General features: G+C 38.6%; 2 protein-coding genes across 10 annotated transcripts; one reads left to right on the top strand and one right to left on the bottom strand.

Annotated features, from left to right (window-relative positions):
- Nucleotides 1-1,972: 1,972 nt before the first annotated feature.
- Nucleotides 1,973-11,897, bottom strand: LOC137130773 (uncharacterized). Its single transcript, XM_067511308.1, has 8 exons — nucleotides 9,107-11,897; nucleotides 8,454-8,566; nucleotides 7,197-7,300; nucleotides 6,638-6,812; nucleotides 6,448-6,556; nucleotides 4,962-5,047; nucleotides 4,426-4,496; nucleotides 1,973-4,296 (listed from the first exon to the last, which is right to left on the bottom strand). Exons 1-8 carry the CDS (start codon nucleotides 9,641-9,643, stop codon nucleotides 2,864-2,866), a joined length of 2,628 nt encoding a protein of 875 aa, XP_067367409.1. The 5' UTR covers nucleotides 9,644-11,897; the 3' UTR covers nucleotides 1,973-2,863.
- A 630-nt stretch (nucleotides 11,898-12,527) lies between these two features.
- LOC137130772 (uncharacterized) lies at nucleotides 12,528-24,739 on the top strand. 9 transcript variants are annotated; one of them, XM_067511301.1, is made up of 9 exons: nucleotides 12,667-12,798; nucleotides 12,878-13,002; nucleotides 14,011-15,377; nucleotides 16,581-17,277; nucleotides 18,109-18,247; nucleotides 19,692-19,867; nucleotides 20,759-20,902; nucleotides 20,993-21,171; nucleotides 22,011-24,739. In XM_067511301.1, exons 3-9 carry the CDS (start codon nucleotides 15,333-15,335, stop codon nucleotides 23,256-23,258), a joined length of 2,628 nt encoding a protein of 875 aa, XP_067367402.1. In that variant the 5' UTR covers nucleotides 12,667-12,798; nucleotides 12,878-13,002; nucleotides 14,011-15,332; the 3' UTR covers nucleotides 23,259-24,739. The 9 variants fall into 9 exon arrangements, with proteins under 9 accessions (XP_067367403.1, XP_067367407.1, XP_067367400.1 ...); XM_067511302.1 differs by lacking the exons at nucleotides 12,667-12,798; nucleotides 12,878-13,002 and adding an exon at nucleotides 12,528-12,658 and having other exon boundaries at nucleotides 15,242-15,377; XM_067511306.1 differs by lacking the exons at nucleotides 12,667-12,798; nucleotides 12,878-13,002 and adding an exon at nucleotides 12,546-12,658 and having other exon boundaries at nucleotides 19,695-19,867.
- The last annotated feature ends 3,109 nt before the right edge of the window (nucleotides 24,740-27,848 follow it).

Raw genomic sequence — 27,848 nt, 5'->3', positions numbered from 1 at the left:
GGGAGGCAGAGCCTGTAGCTATCAAGCTCCTCTCCTGTGGAACCAGCTTCCAATCCAAATTCAGGGAGCAGACACCCTCTCTACTTTTAAGACTAGGCTTAAAACTTTCCTTTTTGATAAAGCTTATAGTTAAAACTGCTCACTCAACCTGAACTAGCTTTTCTCTATACATTTATTATTCACCACTGTATGCCATTAATTCTGTGTCCTACCAACCTGTACAATGCTTTGTTGTCGCTTTTTTTTTGCTCAATGGGGATTTGTTGGGTTGCTTCTACATACTTGTGTAGTCCGGACTTTATTCTGTAAAGTGCCATGAGATGACTTTGTTGTAATTGGCGCTATATAAATAAAGTTGAATTGAATTGAAAATTTAACATATTGTACGCTAGTTTTTGTTTCACCTTTGTTCAGTACAACAGAATTACAGTGGACTGCCTGATCTTAAGAGACGCTTTATATTAAAATCCAATTATATTTTAGAACTGGGATATAATAAATTCATTTGGCATTAAAGCTATCAGTCGGGCCGAAGAGCTTACTTGAAATTGCAGAAATACTAAGCTGAAGTATGACCTGAAGTATCTTTTCAGCGGTGATCAGAATATCTGATGCACCTTCAGCCAGTAGAAATGTGCCTTCATTATCAGAAGTAACACGAAAATTAGATCGGTGCCAAAGCATATCTTTTGACAAATAAAAAAATAACTAATTTCGGATAAAGAATTTCTACAAGCTTAATGTGCGTTAAATATTATATCGCTCTTTTTATTTGTTTATTTATTTTTTTGCCATTTCAAAACGAATGGATGAAAACTTTTGCACCAAACTGTATCTGCTACACAGAAGGCGGCCCACTTTACGGCGCGGCAGCGGTCCCGGTTTTGTCTTGATTCCCAGGCACTGTCTCACGGTCTGACGAGCAAGAATGTAGCCCCCTCTTCCTTAGCTCATCCCGTATAATACAGCAAAATGTGTATTCAGGGACAGGGCGTAATTACGCATTGGTACACCAGCCGTGAAGCCTTCATACTGTAGGTTCATTAACCCCGATCCTGTTTTACACAACAACCCGCTAATCTGCACTAAAATTATGTTCACATTACTTCAGCACTATTAAAGCTGTGGCTATATTTTTATTTCCAGCAAAAGTAATACATTGTTTCTTTAGTAGAATCACACTAGTTTTACTTCAGTTTCCATGGGCCTCCACCAAAACAAGCTGATGAACAGAGATGGGTCAAGCTGAGCTTCAAACCCAAGTCAGTTTAGATCTTGTGCTTTGTGATGATTTCATGGTGAATTGCATTACATTCAAGGGTCTTACTGATTTTCCTCTCCACCCATGCTCAGTAAGAAAGTGTTTACCCCTCCCCCCTCCCCCCCCAAAAAAAACCTTAATCCGGAAACAAGGTATACATGTGACACTAAAACCAACATTTCCTCATGCTGTTTATGCCAACTGTAATTGTGCTAAACTGAATTTGGTTCTGGTGGCTTTGGCACATCTTTGGATACACTGAACAACATACATAGTTCCACAACAGGCAGCAGCAGGCATTAAAAGCCAGCTTGCCTCTGCCTGGAACATGAATGACACATGCTGGAGCTCAAAGTGCTGACATTACTCAACTTTATATTAGAAGTACTTGTCAAGTGTGCTGAAGGTTGGCAAAGTCACCGTTCCAACAAATTCAAACAAAAACACTTCATAATTTTTTTTTTTAAGCAATTGATTTTGCCACACAGGTGTTCACAGCTGGTTTTGAAGGCTGGAAAAACAAAAAGGTACTATAGGCCTGTTGATTTCCCAGTTTCATATGTTGTCATTAAAACTTTATTTGGCAAATAGTCCTATTAATAGGGCTCTCCATTAGCCTGAGGCAGGCTCTTTTACAATATTTAATTTTGTGTTTGAGTAAATATTCAGACCTTGATCCAAAAGGTTTCACAGGACTTAAAATTTGCCATTTGCCTGGTCACCAATATACACAGGTGATTTTGCCAATAAGTGCTGATGTGCAACATCATTTGTCAGTCAGATAAAATAAGGTTGTAATTGTTCATTCAATCCATTACTTATAATTGGAGCTCTGCAGTATTCAGTGGCTAAGTGTTTGCTGTTTAAATGACTTTGGTCTTATGTTAAGACCAAATAACTACATTAGACTATCATCAGAATATAATAATCTATATTAGTATAGTGTAGTAATAAGAGTACAATGCACAGACTACTGAGCTCCCCCTCCTCCCCATTTGCAAATAATTTTTAGTGATAAAAATGAAAAGCCAACAGGGTGTTAGGGACCAGTTAGAAGAGTTTATTATTTATAACATGTCTATATGGAAACAGCCAGGATTTGTAACCATTTGTTGTGCTCCTAAAAATTTTTTTTTTTTTTAAAGCATTCCATGTCAGCTGCCCTTGCGATTAACAAAAAGGTTCTAATATTTCTGAGGCTCTGACAGCTCCAGGGTGACACTGACAGTTTATCACTCCCTCCAACGCTGCTTGTGTAAATGGAGGTCAACCCCCACAATGACCTCCAATTCCTCATTTACCTCACTTTTTCTGCTGTAAAGCTACTTTCTGCCCCTCATTGATACAAATGTATAGCAATACCTCAGCATCTGTACTGTACAACCCAAAGTGATCCAATACAACAACCCAGCATTTTTTTTTTATATTATACTCCATGCTTTAAACTGTAGTCCGCTTAGAGCCTGTGATTGCTTTGCAGTCAAGGGTTTTACGGATTTTCCCTCCTACACATGTAATAATAATAATAATAATAATAATAATAATAATAATAATAAAAAAGAATTAAATAGATAAACAGACCATCTTCCACTACCTTCTGTCTCAACTCTCCGTGAGCTGCTCCACCCCAAACCTGAAACTCTGTAGGCCCCATCCTGGCACCAGCTCAGCCCACCCACTGTTAGTCATCGGGTGGCTCCCGGAGCCTTGCAGGGAAGCAACTGCCACTACAGCAGAATGGCTGAGTCTGTCTTGATGCACTGGCTCTGAACTAACAGAACTAGAGCTCTCACTCTGTGCTCTTGTAATAGGACCAGAAATCTCTTGAACCCCTTTCTTTTTCATCACTGCTTCAGTAAACTGACTCAGATGAACATCTTCACTTTCTTCAATTCCAGAATCAAAATCCGAGTCACAAAGTAACCCATCTACACAAATTGGGTAAACACTTTGGTCTGATTCTAACCCTCTGATCAGTAGACTGTGAAGCATCTCTTCATCTCCATCTGCTCCTTTACTGCTAACAGAATCACCTGCTCGCTGTGGTACCCTGTGAGACTTTGTGTTCCTAGACTTTTTAATAGGCTTCAACTGCTTTGACTTCAGGACAGCATCCAACTCCAGCCTACTCTTTCCCATTTTTCTGACATCAACAAAACTGGAGGGGACTAATTCCAAGTCAAAGGTAGCAGAAAGTGCCCTGGCTAAAGTTTCCAGTTCACCATCAGACTGACTCTCTGGAAAACTGGAATCCCAAGCAGAACCAGATCTATTGGTACCAGGTGTAGTGCTAACATTAAAGGGGGCAAAGCTCTCTGCACTAATAGCTGTATACATGTTGCTATGGCCCGCATGATTACCATCCTTTTCTGGCTTGAACACAGCCTTACTGGCACTACAGTTCCTATCACCATCAGGACACAGTTTATTAAAACGATTTTCAAATGTGGAAATATTTTCATCAGAACCACGATCACCTAAAATTGGATTATCGTAATCCATACCAAAACTGGAATCTCTCATATTAACAGTGGGTGTCACAAAGCCAACTTCTGAAGGGCTGGCATTACTGCTGTCCCCGAACAAATCACTCACTAAATCATATTTGCTAGGGACTACCTTCCTGACTTGAACAGTCTCATTTTCCTGGGGTCTACTCTGGTCAGACATCAAGTGATCTATTGCTAACTCTTTTAGCTGGTTGACCGCCTTCTCGTCCACACCTTCCATCTCATCCTGCTTTTTCTCTTCCCACCAGCTGCCTGCAGTTCCGTGCCTCCATTGTTTTTTCTCAGCACGGAGCAGGGATGTCTTCTCAGGGATGACCTCTTTGTTTTGATCTTCATCACCAACCTTTGTCTTCATTTGAAAGGTCTGCAGTGTTTTGAGGGGCTCATCTATTCTTTCACTTTTTACTTCTTGACTCAGCCAGCCCCTTCCTTCTTCTGCTTGAAAAGAAATCTCCTTTGTCCGCAGTTTTTCTTCATCCATTTGTCCAATGAGCCAGCCTGGACTGCTGACTGTGTATGTGACAGCTAAGGAGGGAAGGGAAAAAAAAAATATATAAAATAAAGACAGTTATGTGTAAAGACAACTTAAGCCTTTTAAAGCCAGACTTTCATTAAAGGAAACAGACCTACACTGCTGCCATTCTTATAACTTACAGTGGTCTGTGTCACTGCACAATGACTCACAGCAGAAACACACTGAGTGCAGGGCTTCTAGCTCCTCCCACCTATGCACAAAATAAACATGTCCATTAGTTCACCTGGCTTACCTCATTACATTGCCATAACAGCCATTTTTAGTGTCTGTTTAAGTAAAAAGTGTCCAATAAATATAATCAATATACCAAAAAAACAAACAAACACTAATACTGGTGATAAACATCTTGCAGGTTAATTCATGTGAATATGTAAAGTCCATGAACCAATAAGAACAACAGTAGATTTCTGCATAAATGTGACCTACAACATGATCAGATATTCCAGATAAAGTGAACATAATAAAAAAATTAACACAAATACAAAAAAGTATTTAGGACTGTACCTTCAGTGGATTCATGCAAGTTTGCTGCACAAATATTTAGATGATCCCTTTTCATTAAATTCTCTCATTTCATTACCACTTTTTTGTTTTAACCTGTAAAAAGAAGATGTATGTAACTAAATTAATTAGAAAAAACAAACAGCTTGCTTACCTCTCAAGATCCTTGTTGTAGTTGCAGGACTTTGATGTGAGGGAAGTGCTGAGACCAACTGACATTGAGCAATGGAGGTACAGCATCTATAGAGGTAAAATACACTGATGCTGTATCTCAGTACATATGCTATCAACATTGAACGTGACAAATTTATATTTTATTAATTTTAAAACAAAATGAAATAAGTACACAAATAAACAGTAAGACAAATTAAATGGTTTGAGTGTAGTGTAATGTGCTTATTGTATAATTGGTTGACAAAATATTGGTCCAGCTTCATTTACACCTGATTAGATGTAGACAGAGCAGGGAGAAACAAAGAGGAGGACGGGGCTGTTAGTATTGTTCGGGACAAGTTTACACCCGTGTCATCAACTAAAAGTATGTTAAATTATCTCTTCGCTACAGTTGTGTGTCCTCAGAAGCTAAACTGCTCTGTTTCACAAAAATCACTTAGAGTTCTGAGGGTGTACAGAGAGTTATTGTACAATTGACTTTACAAGGGTTTGATGCTATGTTATAATAGTATGTCACAATCTGGCACTGTAGACTTGAAAAGCGATCAAGAGCCACATGAAATTTACACTCAGGGCAAATAACAGACAATACTCTGCTTCAGATACATGGCTGAATATGGATCACAGATGAAAACAAGGAGCTAGTTCATTTTGAGGCAGCAATGTACAAGGGATGAGTTGTAACAGGGTCACTGTTACAAAAGTAAGTTTTGGTTTGCATCAGCTTGAAGGAATTAAAACCAACTGAGCTCAGCAACATAGCAATTCAGCATGAATAAGACTGAGCCACCTTTTAGAAGTTTAAACCCAACAAGACCACTGCAGCAGACCTACGATAAACTTATTATCTGATAATAATGAAACAATACCACATTAAAAAAAAGAAAGTTAACTGTTAAATATTGTGTCTTGAATTGGAATAACAACATTTGTCAGGCCAATTAGTGGAATGCAAATGAAATTCGTTTTACATAAAGTGAAATAATGTCATGCAAAGCTAAATCTCAAATGAATGACTTCTTGTTGAAAGATGTTCAATGATCAGTGATCCTCCTCCCTTATATTTTTATGCTTGCGAACTGGAATCAACTGGGCTCAATTTCCACTATGGGGGAACAAATAACATTAGCTAAGCACACCTGTGGTCAGGTAAGGCCTGCATCCTTTTGACAGGACAACAACCAAGACATTAACAAATGACCTGTAAGTAACTGCCAATGCATAGTTGTAATTCAATCCCTCAAAACAAATCATTGTATTTTTACCATTAGTATATTTACAGGCATGTTCGTAAATATTGGAATTATTATCTGTTTTTGGCATTTGGTCTCTTGACAAAAACATTACGAACATAAATTTGAGATTGACCACTCTAGATGTGAGCAAAGCGAAGACTTCTGCATTACCCATTCTGCTCTATCAGAGGTTTTAGCAAGATTTCTAAGGAAATACTCATCTGAACTTACCTGTGAGACTGCTTTAAAGAGAAAGGCATCCACAGAGAACTTCAGCACACTGACCCCTCTAGACAGGAACTGGGAGTTACTGCTCTCCCTTCTGCTGTCCGTCATGCAGCTGCATTAAAAAGTTAAAAAAAAAAAAATGTGAAGGGTCAAGCCAATTCAAAACATTTGTACACTTTTACTAGAGACTCACCCGTAGTTAGATATGATATCCAGTCTGGGCGTGCTATCTGGGTCCTTTGAGCTTGTGGCATAGCAAGAGTCCACAAAAAGCCTCTCCCCAGCCAAGAGAGCTCCAGTCTGTGCCCTAAAATACACCTGCTCCCCTAAAAAGAACCAGTGGCCCGGAGGGAGAGGCTCCCACTGAGCTGGGAGCACACAAACAGATTTAAGGCAAACAAAGAAAATCTTCTGTTCTACATTTATTTGTACCTACTGTGCATGATCCAACTGTGCCATACTTTGTTGTACATAAAGTTTTTTCACAGATCTGAGCTTGGCTTGTGCTCACACAGAAGACCCATTTACTTGCAGTTTATGTTAAATAGCTTTTTCCTCAGTATTTTTGTAGAAGTGTTTCAAAACACCCACTTTTAATTCACATGACAAAGCTGCAGAATTTCCATTTTAAAGTTAAACCTCCTAAAACTTTAATACCAAGTTTAAACAGATAATTTAAGACAATGAGAATGTCATCCTTTCACAAATGACAGGTACACTAAAAACTTGTTCTGATTTTGTAGATGAATTACCATTGCAGACAGTGAGGCTGAAGCTGAGTTTACTCCTCATGCTCTTCACAAAGGTTGTGTGCTGAACTTGAGGTCTGAAGCCAACTTTGTAAGAGTAATGAAACCTGAGACACAAAAAAATAAAAATAAATAAATAAAAAGATTTTTACATGACAACTGAAATATGGATCAGATTTTTCTACCACAGTCTTAAAACTTTGGGGGGAAAAAAACAAACAAAACAGCATATTTTGTGTCTCAGATACAGAGACAGGTGCTAACCCAGCAAAATGAACATTATGAAAAGATAATGAACTGTTAAAGATTGCATTTAGAATATGTATGAATGCTGTCGCATTACCAAAGGTGTAAGCAGGAGAGTGCAATTTCAATTTTAATTTTCTATAAACTGAAATAACATGATCAGCATGATCTTAAATCCATGTTGTCTGGAGATCCTCGGTCAGCTAGGTTGTGCTTGTCCCTAAGGTGTTACTAATTGGCAACTGAGGTCCCTGAAGATGTTTTACCCCTCATCTAAAATATTTGCGCCTTTTTAAAAACCTGTATTTCATAGACCGTGCATTGTGAACTTCACTGCTCAGGCATTGATGTACATAAGCCGATTTTATGGGAATTTTTTTTTTTAATTAATTGTTGCATATATTGGAAAGCAGGTTACAAGTTTTATTTTTGAGTAACAGGACTGGACTGTCTTAAGATGAGGAATGGGGACAGAAAAATTAAGTCAATCTCTAACCTATATTCTACCTGACCAAATGGGGTTTTCAGCCTTAAACTTGACTGAACTAAAATTGATATGTACTCCTCTCCAACAATAATATGATGTGGATGAAAATAAGGGGAAACAACTGACTAAGAAGAGAAAAAGCTAATTATTGATGACATTTATAGTCTTGTGTTAAATAAGACCAAAAAATAAAACTATTTAATAATCTAGACATGGTAAGTCAGAAAACATAGTATAAAACGTTGTCATGTTGGTTGGGTTATTTACAGTCAACTTAAAGCAACAAAATGTTCCTCAATGACCCCTGTTCTGCTTCTTTACCCAACCATCTATCTACTACCCACTGCTGATTACCTGGATCAGGTGTGTTCAGTCAATCAGAAGATGGAAGATACCAATTTGTTTTGTCTTCCACAACCTCACTTTAATCTAAGATGGCATCTTCCAGCTTCTGATTGACTGAACACACCTGACCCAGGCCATAAGCAGTAGGTAGAGCAAAGACTCCAGGACCTGTTGATAATTACCTGTTGTAATGGCATTTAATGGGAAAGTTCAGTGGTAAAACTCTGATGACATCCTCTTGTGGAGGTGGAGTGTAACACAGCGAGAAGGTATACACCAGCTGACCACCTACAACCTGACAAGAATTAAAGGAGATGCACAACAAGTACAGATTCAACACATTTTAAAAAAACAAAACAAAAATATCCATGGAGGCACAAAATGACCAAGAACAAACCATTAGGGATTCATTTCTATTCAAGCTACTATTAATGCATTTTCTAACTTACCTAAATGAGTATGAGTCAACTTAGACTATTACTATTAAGCCCAGCTGTTTTTCTTCTGCTTTAGTACTGTAACTTTAATCATCTTTGGCTTTCCTTATGACAAAGGTTGCCTTTTAAATTTACCAATTTCCCCAAAATGCTTCAACTACAACCATTCAGTTCCTTACATGGTGGTTCCAAGAGCCTAAAACTTAAATAAGTTAGTTTGAATTCATGAGTGAACTGGTTCTCTGCTGCACATAAAGTAGGATATTTCGTAAAGCCACACCAAGTTAGTGTATGTTCACATTTTAATCACTTGGCCATAGTATAAGTTCAGTTTTAGTTTTGTTTTAGTTTGGCGTAGATTTAGATTTAAGTACAGATATTCTAACTGAGGACCAGACCTTAGCCTCACCACCGCACTCCGTCAGTCCGTAGTGGAAGTAAATGAAGCGCGGGCTGGTTTTGCTGGCTTGGCACGTGCCCAGTCGGAACAGGGATGGGACCGTCCAGACGCGCATCTGCAAGCGGTCCACGCGTACGGAGATTTTATCGACACCGCACCAGATATCCACAGCGCGTGCATTCGTTTCTTGGACGCCTTGGGCCAGTCTTGTTGGCGGTAACAGCAGTGCCGTCAGTCCGACGGGAAACGGCCGGTTTCGAGGAACCGGTCGAAAAAGCTCTCGTGCAACAAGCGGCCCGGGCTCGTGGTGAAACATGGGAAGGCGGTAGAACGAAGGGTGCGAGGCTCCGTCCTTTTCCGTCCACACCGAGCTTTCCGAGTGCGCCGCGCGCTGAACCGGCCCTGCCGCTATACCAACATACAGTGTCCAAAGAAGCCACGAGAACGCCGACATGATTCGGAAAACAGGAGCAACACGAGCGGCTATTGAAGACAGGTTGCGACCAGTGGAGAGTCTGGTCGGCTCTGGTCTCATTTTCCCGCTCTACTTTATTATCACACCTGCTGCAGCCCTGATGATTGGGCTCCGTCGATACCATCTTCACGTTCTCAGCAGGACTAATAAGAGCTGCCTGTATAGTTTGTATTATAAGAAACTTCATGTTGCTAAACTCAAGTAAGTCCAACTATGTTTGAATACATTTACTCAAGCTGGCCAGTTTAAGCACTGAGGTACTTGTACTTTACTGAGGTAGGTCATTTCTGTTTTTATGATAATTTGACTCCCCTACAAGTTAAAAGAAAAGATTGCAGTTTTTACTCAACATTTGGAATTAGTTTGAAGTGGCTCTCACGTTAAATCTGAAAATTTAGATTGGTGCAGAAAACTCATTTTTGAGGTAACAATTGAACAATCTGCGTTGGACTTGCACATTCATGTTTTTAACAGCAACGAGTCCATTAGTGTGTACTCATTTTTACTTATGAGAGATGAAACGTAAAACCAAGAAAAGTGTCTTACAGGTACCTTTGTACACGGTTAGTTTCAAACAACAACAATAATTTTACTTATGTCAGCTACCTCTGCTAAATACTCAATTAGTAAATACGATTATTTTCCTGTGTGTGCAGTTTGCTCGGCTATATGGACTATGTATTTGTTTCTCAGAAACATAAATATTCGGACCTATCATGACATTTTGTTCTCACTTTCTTTATGCTCTCATGAGATTATAAGTCTATGCAATTTCATTGTGAACCGAGGCTGAAGTTGAACAGAGGTCACCCTTCTCATTATGTCAGCAATCATACACTGATTAGCAATAACATAATTCCACTTTTGTAGTTTTAATTGTGTTGTGGACAGAAGTTTGAATGGGATAAAATGAAATGCTAGCCACAATCGACAGGTGGCCGAACACAGTGCATTGTATAGTAGCTTATGGCTGCGTATATGCAAACCAGTTAGTCTACCCAAGGTAAGCATTGTCCTCAACAAAATTAAATCAATCTGGTAACTTATTGGCTGATCAGGGTATGTGACTTAAAAGGCCTTGCAAAATTTATTCTGGAATTCTAAACAAGATGAATACATTTTATGTAGAGGGTTTGCTCCTTTTTATTATTGCAGTATGATGTAGAGATTTACTTTTACAGTTCATGTTGTTCAGGGTTGCGGGGGGTTAAACCTATCCCAATTGTTATTGGGTGAGAGGCGCAGTCCCACCCTGAACAGGTCTCCATTCTATCTCAGGGCTAACAAAACATACAGAGACAGACAGAGAACCCTTTAAACTTACGGATGATTTTGAGTCGCCAATCAACCTAAAATGCATGTCTTTGCACTGAGACCAGAATATCCAGAGGAAACCCACACAAGCACGTGGAGAATATACAAACTCCACAGAGAAAAGGTGGCTGTCTACGAGTAGATTCAAACCGAGGACCTTCTAGCTATGAGGTGGCTTACCCTAATTTTTTAAGTAAAAATAAGTGCATGCTGACATCAGCTTAAAAACAGTAAGTAAAATGCTACTAACTGTCTAGATGGTCTGGTCAGTAATTCTATGTTGAGCCTAGGGCAGCAGGGTGTGTTGGAGTGTTTAGCACTCCAGCCTCACAGCTAGAAGGTTACAGCCTCGCATCCCTGTCTGTGGAATTTGTATGGCTTTTCTCCAGGTACTCCAGATTCCTCCCGCAGTGTGTGTCCCACATCTTGCCCAGTGGTGGCTCGGATGGGCTCATGGCCCTGAACAAGATAAGCGGCTACAAATAAAGGATGGATGTTGTGCCTATGTATTAGTTATATTCAAGCACATACATTTAAAACCTGGTGATAACAGTTTAGCCTACAACTGTGGCAGGATGTACAAATATGCACTGTGAGAAAAAGAGCATATTACATACAGGCTAAACCAATTTTTAAAAAAAAGGTTTGGGACATCTTTTACATTTTCTAATCTGTATGCGACATTACAGTACAATGACACCAGTAATTCAGTCAATTTACTCAAGTATTGTAGATTTTTTTTTAGGTATTTGTACTTTAATTAAGTGCTTCCTTTTTATGTTTTTACTTTTAGTTCACTACAATTCACAAGGAAATAATTACTTCATTCATTTGATTAGTTATTTCTTAAACTCTTAAAATATAATATACTATTAAATAAAGATGTACTGGAGAAACAGTACATCAAATGGAAAAAATCAGCTCCACCCTTAATTTGCCTACTTAGAAATGTTTATTTGCCAAAGTGAGCAGAACATTTTTGTTATCAACACCTTCGAATTCATTACTATGTAAAGTACATTATTTTCTTTGTGAAATACTGACACGGTTTTTATAATCTCTCGTTACTGTATGATAATACATCATAATTAGTTAATAATTGTACATATGTAATCTACATCTGTAAAAGGTAACTAATAGCTAAAGCTGTAAAATAATTTGAGTGGATAATAATAATATTTTCCTCCTAAACGAAAAGTAATAATACTGTTTAAGTCCATCAGCATCGAGAACATGTATGTCCTTGGACGCAAATTTACTGCATTTTACGTGACTTTGTTTATGTAACATCTCCATTAACTTTCTGAATCAGTTATGCAGAGAATTATTCCCCACTTTTTGGCTACTCGCAGCGCCCGTACCTGGTTTCAGGAATAGACGCGCATGTTAATCTGAACACCGGCTGCGGTGACCGTATTACTAAACGCCGGTTCAGTGTTTGCGCCTATTGATTTTAGAAATACGTCGGATCGATGGGTATCAAACAAAGAACTTAGATCTCGGTTCTTTATTTGTCCATAAGCACGGTAATAGCAGACCTCGACTAATTTCCGGGTCACGTAGTAGACGTATAATAACGACTGAACTGGAAATCGGTTGCGGGCCGTAGTTAAAATAATACTCACGCACTAAAAGATAACTGGGCTGGCCTTGGTTCGGAAACGGTTGCTCACATGACCGCAGTGGTGCTGCTTCCCCTGCGCTGGTCTGCCTTGCAGATGCCGACTTAAGGCGGCACACCGATTTTAAAGGCTCAGTAAGGTGAATATCAGTACACCAGGGTCGTTGGGATATTTTATTTGGCTCGTTGTCTCGGGGATTGTTAAAGTGTAAGTGGGACCGTGTGCCATTCACTCAGGTCGTCGGTGTGCTCATGATGTAGGCCGGTAATCATGCTGGAGGTGGGTGATCGATTATTGTTTCATATTTTCTTCGTGTTACAACTGATGGGAGTGCAGTAGAGATCGCTGTCCCTTACAGCCATCGCGGCGATGATGCACACACTGGTTCCACACAGTCCCACTCACAGTACTACTGACATATCGAGTGAAATATTTCTGTTCGACTCTAATGGAAGGGTTGCAGGCCGGTAATTGCTGCTCCAGGTGAATGGACACTGAACTGTTTAACATGAGTTTATGTTAATTTAATGTGAGAGGAAAAAAATTAATCAACAGTAGTCTAAGTGTTATATGTTCTAACTGAAACATGTCACATCTGGTCCATTACATACATTAATCAGCACGAGCTTCTAAACCGCTGTTGGGTATTGGATCCAATCTTTTAAAGCAACTATTGGTCCCAAATTCAAAAGCAGCCAATGGGAGCTCTAATGGTAATTAATAATCTTGTCGTTTTATTATTAAACACGTGAAAACTAATCTTACATTAGTCAAAATACATCTTGGTATCTTTGAGCTAGACTGGCTGTGCAGGGCAGGTCCTACCCCAATGAATGTTTTTGGTGCTAGAATAGAGGATTCCAATGCCTCATCATCTAGATTGTACTGATTAGGTGCAACTGCTCAATGTTGTGGAATTGTCTTCACTGCCAGAGTTGCCCTGACCTATCAAGGCATGAACCCCACAACACCTCTGAAGGTGTCCAGTATTGCCTAGCAATAAGACAGCAGGTAGAGACTCACGTTTTGACACTCTGTTGCTGTAGATCTAAAAAAAGAACATCCCACAGATGAAAGCCAAGGCAACACCTTAAATTCTTGCCTATGTTCTCAAACAATTTCTGAACAAAGTTCTCACTGTAGCGGGAGTGTTGTTCTGTAAAAGAGCCTGCTGCTATCAGTGAATTCTTTTGCCATGAAGGGATGTAAACAATATTTACGCTGTTGGTATGGATCTAAGCAACATTGAATCCAAGCTTTCTCATAGTGCATCTAAGTGCCATGCCCTCGCCAGCTCTGCAGCTACAAAGCCTCATACACAGCAACGTGTGATGCTCTGTGCTTTCTGACACGTGTCTTTCATAGCATTAAATATTTTCAGCATTTTGTTCTAAAGTAGTTTTTTTGTGGGTTCATACCAGGCAGACTACCCATTATTTCCCACACGCTTCAAGAGCCTTGGGCACCCATGTTCCTGTTTATGGTTTTCAGGTTTCCTTGGAACATTTATGGAAGGAACTGATCACTGCACACTGGGAACAACCCATAAGCCCTGATGTGTTGGAGATGCTCTGACCACAGATCATCTATCAATCACAAGCTGGTCCTTGTCAGAGTTTCTTAGATGCGTATCCTGCTCATTTTTCTGCTTCCAATACATCACCTTCAAGGACTAACTTTTAATTTCCTGACTACCCTATCCCATTCTTTGACAGCTGCTATTCTAATGAGATAATATTATTCCCTCCACCTGTCATGTTGAGTTATAATATTGATGAATTATAACTCTAAACCAATTTAGTGTTGCTTTGGGCACTTACTTAATGGAAGAAATAACACCCTTAGTTTGTTCAGTATAAAAAACTCTCTCTTAAAATAACAAAATAAACGCAGTTTCTAAAATAGGTAATTCTTTACTTAACAATAAAATTGCATATTTAATTGAACAGAATTTAATATAAAAATGAAGAAAAGATAAAAATTGTACATACAAAGTCTGACAAGTGCCTCTCATCTTAATTTTTTTTCCAGTTTTGAGGGATAGTTTTTTGTAATCTCATTTGAGGGTCTAAGGACTGATGGTGTTCTATGTTTTATGGTACAGTCACATGATAATGGACTATATTATATAATGAAAACCTTGATTTCACTTAAGGAAATATCGGGTATTAGCTACACTAATGAAATACGATTGACTTAAAGTTTGCTTACTAATGATGTATTTTTACTTTGTGCTTTTCTTTGGTTTTGTATTTAACCAGATTTTATTTATTTATCTTTATTTTCCCTTTTAATGCACAGCATTTTGGACTTTGTTTGATAAGTGCTTTATAAATAAAGCTAGTATCATTATTAAAGCTTTCAAACCCATTTCATGGCAATTTAATGAATGTCATGGACATGCCTGACATATAGTTAGCTAGTAAAAAAAAAACAAGAGTCAAGAATTCTTAGTCAAATACCTTTGTTGTGCTGTGTTTTCTGTTGCACATTTTCCCACTTAAACTTGTTTCTTGATCCAAAATGTCGGTAAATAAAATGTCTTCTACATAGCAGAGCCAGTTAAGTAGTGTAGAAAACGTCATCCCTTGATAGATTATTAATGTCTTTATTTGTTAGCACACTGATCAAGTTCAAATAACATTAAAAAAGAGGGATGACTGTGAATACTTAAAGGTGACTCTATATTTTCCATTACATTTATTGAGTCCTATTTTTCCAGCACAGAGCAGTGAAGTTTCCATTTCCACACCTGTAGAGACAAAAAAGGAGGCTTCTGTAATTCATGTGCCACCTAGTGTCTGCTGAGTAAGATGAGTACAGACAGACCCAAACGGAATATCATCAAGAAACAATATGTGAGTAAAATTCCTTTCCTCTCTATGGTATTTCTTATGCAATACAACACAGTAGATGTACTCATGATTATTTCATAGTAAACAAAAAGTGATACTTTTATGTTAAATATTCATTTTAAAGCACAACCAGTGTCTACAAATGAACCTAAATTTAACTCAAATATAAATAAGCAAAATCCCCCCTGTCAAATCAAAGACAAATCTTTGCTTAAAATCCTGTGTCTGAATGTCTTGTTGAACCCAGACAAGCAACATATCTTCACATTAATTAGTATTTTTCACTGACCTGAGAAAATGCAAACTCACACAAATACTGAGGACCCGGTGGAGATGAAAGTTTGACAGTGCAATCTACACAGACTTTAGAAGGTCAAAAAGGCACATTTAACAGTTCAATTTATGACAATCTGTAATACAATCTGTAATTTATATTTTTGTGTAACTGTTCTTTACATTGAATTATTTCACTGTTTAATTATAGAGAAACAGTTGGAACAGTTGAAACAGTTGAAATTCCACTGATCCCCGTCCAGTGAGTTTTAGAGCACAGATAAGCATGTCTTCTGCACAGTTGCCTATGGATAACTTTAGATAACTGCACCTGGTTTGACAATAATGGAGAAGGAGGAAACAGGACTATGTGCACACATCTGAACCCTGGTTTTTGTGTTTTAACATACCTGTATCAGACAGGTATGTAAAAGATGCACAAAGTGGGATGACTGAATAGAACTAAATAAATATTAAACCTTATGCAACCAGTGTTTCAGTGTGTTTCAGTCTTTTTTATAAAGACAATTAATTACTTTAGCAAATTGAGAGCAGGGTATTTTATGTGAACATAACAAGAAGTTTACAGCTATACTTTCAAGTCTGTGAGATATTCATAATTTTCACCAAAGATTATGGGTTTAGAACTTGTCAGAAAAGAACACCCTGCTTACTTTCACTCCTTTGCCAGTTTGAAATTGTCAGTGTTGGAAATGTACTGCAATTATCTGATAAACATTGTAGTTACGGAGTGGGTTTAAAAAAGCTGTTTCGATGAGCAGACAGGCACTACTTACTGTAGTCTATTTTTTCTCTAGTAGAATGTTGCTGTAGACATTTTACTGTAGTGTGACCATTGGTACAGTTTGGAAAAATCAACCTCAGCTGGTCATGTGAGCAAAGCTAATGCTCTATTTGTTTGTGACTTTGCAGGACATCAGTGATGGGATGCCATGGTGTGAAGAACATCTGGTTCGCAAAGTTCTTCTTCTCTCCCTCAGGGAATTCAGAGACACACACCGTGCCACACACAAACTCTCGGTCAAACACACACGTGCACACAAACACACTTCAAAAAATACAATCTTACATGCACCACAAAAGGCACAGAACCTATCTAATAAACACACACAGAAAAACACACGCACAACACAGAGAGTGCACACTGCACAACAGAAACCACCAAACACACATACACTAAAGAACACACACAGTGCAAAAAAATTGCGTATTTCAAAACACATGCACTGTCATGAACACACCAACAAAGGGCAAAAAGCTACCTTGTCTCAGGACTCCCACATATCACTAAATAAATATACTCCAACACAGAACATGCAAACACAATCAAAAATGTGTGCAGGGAAAATGCCTCACAGTGTACAGCACACACACCTACAGGAAAATAAAAACACATTCCAGAAAAATTCTGTATCCACTAGGACACTACGCTCACATAAAACACAACTGCAGAACACAAAATACACTGAGAGTGACAAACACACACATAGTACTCACCACCACCAACACTCAGTGAGAAGCAGCTGCAACCCTGACAACACACAGAAATTGCTGAACACTCCTTCCCCTGCCAGGACTCTGAGGTCACACACTCCCACAAGCCTCAATGGTCAGTACCATCTCTTTTCCTCTTCTGTGTTTTTCTTCTCTTTTTGTCATAGCTGGAACTGTGCTGTCAGCAATGCATTATTGCTGCTGCTATTGCTGAGGATAGTTCCCGATTTTATAGTTTTGTCCTTCAATAGTAATAAAACAACAGGTAATTCACTTGATTTGGAGGTCACACTAAAAGCGAACACACCTGCAATGTCAAACTCATCAGTCCCTGAAGAACCTGCTACCCTAAATTGGTTTTATGCAAGTTAAAGAAATAAGATGAGGGTCATTTAATTATTCACCTTTGTTGTTTCTATTTCAAATAAGTTTGCAAGTAAGTTTGTTTCCAGCCTGTCCAATTGCCAGCCTGTGAACATGTGTTACTAACATTCACAGCTTCGAATCACATGTTTTTGCTGTAGCAAATGCATTTGCTTGCTTTTACCGTAAGTGTGACCATCACCTCATCTAGCTACTCAGACCGGCCACAAATAACAACCACGGAAGTTATTGACATTTGTTGTAATCTAGAATACAGCAAAATACCTAATTCACTGTTTTGGCTGTAGCTTTCATCACCTTGTTTTTACTTTCACTAATCAGCCACAACATAAATACCAGATGATAATGTTAATGTTGAAGTGGTCAGCATGCAGCTATGCAGCCCTGAATGCACAAAGCTGACATCCACTGTGTGTTGTGAAACGTGTCAACAATGCCAACAATGCATTTTTTTACATGCTGAACTCTGTCCAACACATTAACATTAATGTAAATCAAATTTTAGAAATCATTTCTCAAGTTTTGAAAACTATTCATGTAAAGTTGTAACTGTTTTTCTAAGGCTCTGTGGTTAATGGCAGCAGCCGGTGTCAGTCTCTCAAACCAGCTGGTCCGAGCTGGAGCTGGTCCTTACAGGCACGCCCACAGCAGCACCGCCCACTCAGCATCTATGCCATCAAGGATGACCCTACCAGCAAGAGGTCAGCTCTAAATTGCCAGTTATTATTATTATTATTATGGCATTGTGGCACTGTTAGGGTAATAAGTTTGTTTTTTAATTTTGCAATGATGCATACAGAAGAGCTGTTCAGATTGGGGTGGAGTATGTCTGTGCAGAGCTGCAGTGGAGCATGGAAAGGGGGGGAGCTGGGCAGAAAGTGGGTTAACTTCCAGTCTTAAAGCTGCACATTGTAGTTGTGTGTAAGTTCATGCATTAAAACAAGTAGTATTATTATTGAACAAGTTCATTCAGGCTCAGAGAAGGTGTTATTGGATCTGGAGTGGGCGACTGTGGCGCAGGAAGGTAGAGCGGTTGTCCACCAATCTCACAGTTGTTGGTTCAATCCCCGGCTCCTCCGGTCACATGTCGAAGTGTCCTTGAGCAAGACACTGAACCCCAACTTAGTTGCTCCCGGTGAGTGTTGGCCAGCTGCATAGCAGCTCCCCCATCGGTGTATGTGATTGTGAGTGTGAATGGGTAAATAAGAAGCAGTGTAAAGTGCTTTGAGTGCCAATAGGTAGAAAAGTGCTATATAAGTGCAGACCATTTACCATCTGGTTTAAATATAGTTTGTTTCTTTGAGTTAACTAACAGTGGTTTTCTGGGGTGTTCCTGAGCCTCTCCAGTAATTTCCACTACATAATCATATTTTTAATCAAGTGGCCCCTGAGAGCCCAAAGATCACATCCATTCGTTTTTTTCAATTGTCCCTGTGTAAATTTATTTTTCCAGACTCTCCAGATTCATTCATCCATCCATCCTTTCATCCTTCCATTTACTATTCAGGGTAGTGAGGGGCTGGAGCCTATCTCAGCTGTCATTGGGTGCTAGGCAAGGTACACTGTGAAGAGGGCACCAGTCTATCTCAGGGCCAACACAGAGAGACATATACATACAGAAGACCATTTATTCTCTATAGAGTCGCCAATTAACATGCATGTCTTTGCATTGTGGGAGAAAATGGAGGAAACCAACCAAGCTCGATGAAAACATACAAACTCCATACAGAAAGGTCACACCCAGCAGGTACATTTGAACTGGGGACCTGTGAGTCAAAGGTGCTACCCATTCCCCCAGGCGTTGAATGAATGAACTTCACCCCATCCTTATTTCTGTTCAAAAGACTAATCTTTTGATACTGATAATGACGTTGCAAATTAACCTAATTAATTTTGAGCTTTTCCAACAGGTCTTTTTATTTTTAGTTATTATTATTATTATTATTATTAACATGCAATGTGTAATGTTTTTGGTCGCTTTTTGTTTCCTCTCCCAACTTTTTAAAAATGTATTGCTGGCAACAAATTTAAAACTAGCAAATATTAAAAAATAACAATAATATGTCTCAGTTTTAACGTTTCATATGCTGTGTCTTTGTACTGTTTACCAAAAATTTATTTCAAATGTGTGTGTGCATGGGAAAGCAGACCCAGGCTGCAAGCACAGAGGAAGTTTGCCCAGTCTCCCCCCAGCTCTCCAGGACCACCTATTGTGATGACATCAGCACGGAGTGACCACAGCCACAACTTGCCAGTAGTCAGCTGTCTGACCAGACGTCGACCCAAGACGGAGGACTTCTTGTCTTTTCTATGTTTGAGAGGTAAACTACAAGCACAGGAGTTGCCCATACACAACTGATAGTGGTCTGAAGTTATCTTTCAACATGGGTGGTGGAGTTTTTAGTCCATTCCATTATATTTCATCAAAACTAGTTTGCAAAAAAGGACTGGTGAATTACTAAGGAAAATACAGTGCACCCTCAGTTTAAATAAAATATCCATAGACAGACAAAGATCCTTTCTCTCTGTGTAAAGCTCCCGATCAGCCTCATTGTTATTTGATGTGCTGTGAAAATTGCCCTGGTTCTATGAAAAGGAAATCTCCTTTTCATAGAACCAGTACTACTGCTTTTTTCCTGTCTCCAGGCAACTCCACTGAATAAAGCAATAAACAAACCACTGAGCTGCATGGCACTTTTACAGGTCTGTGGTAGCCATACTGTATCTTCTCCAGGTTTTCCTGAGACAAATTCTAAAGCAACAAAGGTGAGAGGTGGCAGTAGTAGGTTGCAAAATGGCTAGCAGCTCTTGTGGGGTTGGTTGGCCAACCCGTTAAGTGCATATTGTTCAGCACACAACTGGTTACTTTCTTTGTTCTATACATTCCAAATAGTTTGAGTGGTTATGCCAAATGTTTGTGCAATGATAGTTTTTTCCGTCTTGGAGCTTTACTGCCATAGACAGCTCGCTGGTTTTCAAGTTAATGCATTCTTTTTAACAACAAATGCAATCATTCAAGTAAAAAGACCAAGAGAAGTCATTCAGAGCTGTTTATTTTTTAAAAATTTCAGGAAATAAAAGCTTTTTACACTGGCCTTGTAAGATGAGATTATTGCAGCCGCCATGCCACCATTTTATGTGAAAATAATAACTTTTATGGAAACGTCCTCATTTATTTACTCTTACATTCAAATAAACATTTACTACTTCAGGTTCAACAGCACTGCCTAGCAACATGGCCTTCTTACCAAGTGGACGAGAGAAGGACCCAAGTGACAGGCATCCTACAACCTGTCTTTCAACAAATCACAGGACTGCAGAGGGGAGGAAGATGAGCATGTTCAGGAGAACAACAGGTACTCATCCACTGATTTGTCTGTGAGAAGTGGGATCTGGACCCATATGTTTTTCTCTTTGCCTTATAAATTTCTGTTTCTGTCTTACAGTACAACGGGACTCTAGATCTCTGGGAAGGAGGTCTGGAGACCCTTTCTGCCCTCTGACTGCCAGAATAGAGACGAGGAGGGAGAGAGAAAAGAGAGAGGAGGAACAGCAGAGGAGGAGAGAGGACAGGAGAGAGAGAGTCAAGGGACAACTCCTGAGACCTCGGCAGCTCTCCCTGCAGGTCAGTGGGACTAACAAGGTTTTGATTATCCTTCATACACGTTTCTCTGTCAGAAAGCTGTCTGTTTTATTGTTATTGTGAAAAGAAAAAAATACAATTGATACAGATACAGTTGATTGTTGGGTAATGCTCTCTTTAGTGTCTTGATTAAGAATTTTAGATTGCATAGCATCAGCAAGGCACAGGGCACTTGCATAGATTCAATGCAAGACTATTAATCAAGGCAGCGAACAACTGAATACCACTGTACATCTGGCTAAAATGTTAATGCTTCACAATCCCTGTCGCTTTAGAATAATTTTTCTTTATTATTATTAATTATTTGTGGGACAAAAGAAGTGATGTGGACTGATTTTATCATACACTGAGGATTGAAGACAACCAAAGTTAGCCCTGAAATAAATAGTGGCACTACCAGAATGCTATTCAAATGGGTAATGTTACCCTGTAGATGTGAGTAATTTAGATCATCAGTCAAACTGATGAATTTTGACAGTCAAACATTATTTTAGCTCCATCAGCTCTGATGCTTTCAGCTCTGGTACTGAATGCTAGCAAATTTGATTGCCAGCATGAGCTATGCATGACCTTACGCTATCACTACATGCCAGGAGCCAATCAAGAGCTGCATGGTGCACTAGGATTATTTCTGTTTCATGTCTAAGCACATGGCTCCATTTCTTTGCACTGGTTTTTGTGCTTGTATGATTATAATGTTTGACCTGATTCTACTTTTTTCTTGTGCTGATTGTATAAGAAATGTGAGGGTTTGTTCCCATACTCTCTAATTGTATAATTATTCTTAATAGCCCCGCTTCTTTCTTTTTATTCATTTGCAGGTTCCCATGGCGACAAGACTTACTCAACAACAAACCTCCTGTGTTAGGCCAGTTCCTCTCTTAAAACCTAGCACAGGGGTTGGCAGCAGGCGATCCCTCCGATCACGCACAAGGCCCAGCAATACCTGTAACCCAAGAGGCCACCCCCAAAGCAGAACCCAGGAAAGCAAGAAAAAACACCTCTCCTGGCATAGCAACCACCAGCTGCCTCGCAATCAGCACCTTTCTCTCCACCACCAAACAGTTTCTAACTACTATAGCAACCCTGAGACCTTCAGTAGTCTCCAGAACTCAGGAAGAAATTTAAGCAGGACTCCAACTCAAATACCATTGACTACTGGCTCAATTGTCAGACAGCTAAGTGAGAACCCTGGGGTCCTTAGACTGTCCAGAAGGAGGAGAGGTCTGCCACCAGACACCAGCCCTGCGACTCTGGATCGGGTTCCTCTGAACAACAACTCTTCCAAAAAGTGCAGAACACTGCAGTACAACAGTGGTGACGTGTCATTAGAGAATCACTGCCATATTGGCAAGACCCCACAGAAGGATGGCAGCTGTGATAAAGATGTTAGAGAGGATCCTGTGAGTCATATGGGAAATACCTCTGCTGGCCATGAATATGGATGTGGTCGTGTTGGGGAGAGAGAGATGCTTGAGAGGGATAGCTGTATTAGTGAGGACCTACAGGGTGAGCTAAATGTTGAAAAGTCATGTTTAACAAGCGTCACTACTCTAGAGCCTCCAAATAATAGAGTCACGCTCACCAGTACTATCAAAAAGTATGAGCTCAGCCCTGCCAGTGAGGGTATATGCAGACAAGTGAGAGAAAAAAGATTCCAGAGAAATCAGCCCACAATCCCTAAGACAGTAACAAGGACTACTGAATCTAGGACCGTTCTAAGAGGTGCTACTGCTAGGACTACTATAACTAAAGAAAAAAACATCTCAGTGACTTCAACATATGTACACACAGAGCCACCAGCCAGTCATTCTGCCAAGCACACAGCTAAGGGTACTAACAAGGATATCAACAAGTGTACTTCACCAACCAGCACTTACACTATCTGCAATTCCCAAGGTGCTGGAAAAGACTCTTTACAGGGCACCACAGAGGATCTGAAGGATAGTGCATCTGTTAGTAGCTATTCTAGCACTTCCAAGGGCTCCGCAAAGGGCCTTACCCACACCAAGTCTGCTACCTCAGCCACAAAGACCAGGACTAGTCCTAGAATACTTATGAAGTGCTAACAATCTTCTGAGCTGCTTCTGAAAACATTCACAGATTTTCTCAGATTCTTGCGTATTAAGAATTCTTTTTGAAGACAACCTGGAAAAATATGGAAAACAACATTGGATTATGTTGATCATAGGCAGTATATAGTGATGGTTGGAGGCTGGTTGAATAGGGACATACTGACCATGGCTTCTTCTCTACATTTCTCAAAAGTTGGGGATCATTTGAATTCTTAACAAGTAAAATAAATGAATGGAACTTATAATGATGCATCTCAGATACATCGCTGCTGTATCTGAAATCTTAACTTGATATATTTGTATTCTAGTTCACATGGGAAAGGCACTGGTTTATTAAAAGCACATATATTCCTTTGGGTCAGTGTGCTGTAGGTTTTTAATGTTTTAAGTAGAGAAAACTGTTGTGTACTGCTATGTACAGACTGACTCCTAAGCTTATGCCAGACTGGTTAAATGTAATTTTTAATTTTATTGAAACAATTAAAGGTTATCTAGATTTATAACATAAATATTTTAAAGGAGTGTCACCTAAACTCCTTACCAGAATTAAAGAATGGGTTCACAAGCCTGTCTTAAAACAGTAATTCCTAATGTGCATACTGTTTTCTCAAATACCTTTCTCAAATTCATGTCACTTAATAATGGGGCACAAAATCTATAGTTCTGTGCAAAAGAACGGTGTCTAATACATTACATTAAGCTGGGTAAATCTTTAACTAAAGATAAATCTTTAACTCAAATTTGCATGTCAAATTAAAGTAAATCTGTCATAATTACTGACCTGTGATCTCCTGTGAATCAAAGGCAGGAACTGCAACTTGGTCTCTCTGCGTTTTCTGTCCATCCAGAATGAAACGACAGTTTTCTCCCCCTAAACCAGACCATTTAAAAACCCGTCTTTGAAATTAGTAAATTTGAAGCCACTGGCTTGAGATTGTAGTGTGTATAGAGAAACCTCTGGTTGAAACACATTGATCATTAGTCAAACAGGTAAATGCAGCATTTTACTCTTTAAAATATTTGGAGTTTTGCTTGTTTCTTAATACTGTTCTTTGGTTGTTCTTCAATGAAGCCATAACTTTTTAACGTTCTTGTTGTTGCTCAATATAAATAATGCACAGAATGGAGTATAGTTTTGTTGGTGCATTATGGATGAATGATTACAGAACCACCTGGCATGCATATATGCATGTCATTGTTTTTTTGGATTGAATTATCTTTATTTTAAGACTGGCTTGATAAACTGTGAACCTGTCCTTTAAGAAGTCTGCAGCATGGAGCACAACAGAAACTACCCATATTGTACCCACAGTGTGTCTGACCACTGTTACAGCCTCACCAAGCAAGTGTAGAAACCATCTGCAAGGTCACTAGCACCCAACTTACGTTTGGTGTATTGGTCTGTTTAATGGATGAACACTGATTTCACATAGGTCACATTTGAAGTATACAAGAATAAACTGCAGTTTTATGTACTGATATTTATCTCATCTTTCCCCCACCGTTGACGCCTTTTATACCTTTACTGTACATAACTGTTGTAAAGTAATTCAAGTTAATGATTTGTTTATGCATCACTAGGTGTGCAAGTAAAGACAAAAAAGACGTGGCCTCACGCTGACACATGACATGGAGTAATATTTGGAGAATCCAGATTAGAGTTTTGTGATGCTGATAAGTGACCCTGATCTTTACCGTTAACTCTGGTTAACTATGGGTGTTTTAAATGACTGAAAGTAGGACCAATTATTGTGGATTATGTTAAAAGATCAGAAAGTTTTAGCCTTACATCAGGTGCTATTGGGTGCTATTACATTGCTAAATCTTTCCTTTTAAACAACTTGCCATCACAATCACATTGAAGGTGTTCTAATCATATGATAGATCTACATATAATAGGCTTTACATGTATTGTTGGCAAATGCATTTGTAAGTGATGTAATTATACTCCCTATAGAGGAGTAAGGGTACTTATACTCATAGCACATAGGTGCAAGCTTATTCCAAGTGGCAGCAGTGAAAAAGGTAATGGTTCACACCAACTCCAAAACCAGAGATTTATTAAACAAGACAGTGTTTGAATCCAGTTTGGATCTTCATTTGGTCACAAAGTCCTAAAATGTCATCACTGTGTTGGATAGGTGGTAAATTGCTGGACCAAACCTGACAAGATTATAGAGCCTAGTAGCCAAGTGTTGCGCTTACTGTTCCCTCCAAAAGTACGGAAGCAGCGATGCCAATTCATTAGTTTTAGCTGTACACCAAAGAAATCGGGGTGTAAGATCAAAAGGTGTATATCAGATTAGTTTTGATTCCTGGTATTTACATCTACATCCAAAATTTGTAATTGAGCAAATTATTAGGACGGTTCTGTAATAAATAAAATGTAATATTTTGTTGCACATCCCTTGATTGCAATAACTCTATGACCCTGTCCTTCATTGACAATTTGTTTTTTATATTTTCCAGACTTTTACTGCAGCATTGTTATTTCAATGTATTTTAATTATCCTTTTTAGCAACAAACACCATCTTAGCAGATAGAGCCCATGACTTAATCCCACTGTAGTTATTCAGAGTTATTTACTGTTTGAACAATCAGTCTTACAGGGTAACAAGAAAAACATGTCACCAATACTTTTGTTCACTTAAAACTTGGCATGTGTTTTAATATTTGAAAATATCATCAAATGAAAGTAGAAATTCTAAAGTTTCATCTTATATTCACCATTTGATCTTAAGTCTAAATGCCTTTGGAGTATATACATCATAGACAACGGAATAGGCCTTACCTTTCCAATGCTTTTGATGGTGTGTGTGTGTGTGTGTGTGTGTGTGTGTGTGTGTGTGTGCATCTCATATATATATATACACACACACACATACATATACATATATATATATATATATACACACACATACATATATATACACATACATATACATATATATATATATACACACACATACATACATATACACATACATATATATACACATATACACATACATATATATACACATATACGTGTTTGTGTATATATATATATACGTGTGTGTGATAGAGAGAGTAAATTATTTAACATTTTTAAAAATTCCCTTTGAGCAAACATCTGGTTTGGAGTGTGGAGGCATTACAGATTTAATTGTCTTGTGTTCATTAAATATATTTTATCAGTCTATATCACATGAATAAAGGCATGAATCCGTTTTCTTTTGTGACCATTTTTTGCTGTAGGAAGTGAATAAATCATCTATCAATACTGATGGTAATAACGAGTAATACATCATTACAAGTCACTTTAAAATACAGTTATGCTTTATGGATGTCTTTGCTCTGATTATAGTTAAGGTGCTTCAACTTATGTAAAATACTGCTTAATAGTTCCACAACAGTGGCTCAGCAGGGTGGTCTTCCAAAGGTATAAACCCTTTTGCTTAATACAGATGACTGAACATGTCACTGATCATGATTGTAGAGCTGCAGTATGGAATAGGTACATGTAAACCATAAACGTAAGCTGACGGCAGATGATGACTATCTGAAAATCTCTTTTTCTCATTTTCCAACAGGGTGTTTTCAAATCTTGTGTGGGTGGAACCACACATAAAGCGATTAATATAAAATTATTGTAAAATTAGCTTCATTTTTTATATTTGGAATGAGCAGTGTGCTGCAATTTAATGTAAAATATTCTGTTTTTTTAGCACAGGGACACAAAGTCAGTGGTTTTACCTTTGAAGGTAGTTTAAGAAGAAGATATCTACTTTACTGAGAAAACTAAGCAATATACTTGAGCAATATACTTGGGTATAAAGTGACTTCATGCCTTTATTACTGAATTTTGTTTTATCATATAATAGTTCAATTTTACTGAAGTTGTTAATAAATCTGTCATTACCTATTCATGGGTTTTTGGCAAGATGTCCAAACCATTTTAACCCCAGGGGAATATAACAACAATCAACACGTGAATAGATAAATATTTGTCCAGCAACATGATCTAAGGTAACTGTAAAAAGTCTGTATAAATATGAATGATGTTAATGAAAATTTGCAATAAAATCACTTTGTGTATTTCTCTGCCTGATTAAAATAGATAGATAAAAGACAAAGACAGTACCATCCTGAAAATACTAATGCCACCTGTTACCAGTCTGTTTCCACCTAAGTAGCTTGAAAAAGAAATACGAGTACAAGTGGATTGCTTATTTAATGCAAATCACATGCTCCTTTAATCACACTTAATGAGTGTGGGGGCCTGATTGCTCAGTGGTAGAGCACTGGGTTAGGATGCAGAAGGCTGCGGATTTGAATCCTTCCCCACCAGGTGTGGACATGCCTAGCCACCAAGGGCCACCCTGGTGCCGATCTCGAACCCGGATAAAATGGGAGGGTAGCGGCAGAAAGGGCATCCAGACAAGCTGAAAGTCATTGGTCTTTAACCACAGCCAAGTACTTTTGTAACCGCTGTTATTATGATTAAAATGTTTTCTAATGTTTTGGTTTTTTCATAGTACATCACCAGATGTGAGAATTCTACTTAAACTGTAAAATCTTTAAAGAAGAAAATTCAGATGTGA

The sequence above is a fragment of the Channa argus genome, chromosome 7, assembly GCF_033026475.1.
Source record: "Channa argus isolate prfri chromosome 7, Channa argus male v1.0, whole genome shotgun sequence".
Taxonomy (NCBI): domain Eukaryota; kingdom Metazoa; phylum Chordata; class Actinopteri; order Anabantiformes; family Channidae; genus Channa; species Channa argus.
This window is presented reverse-complemented; position numbering and strand designations above follow the sequence as displayed.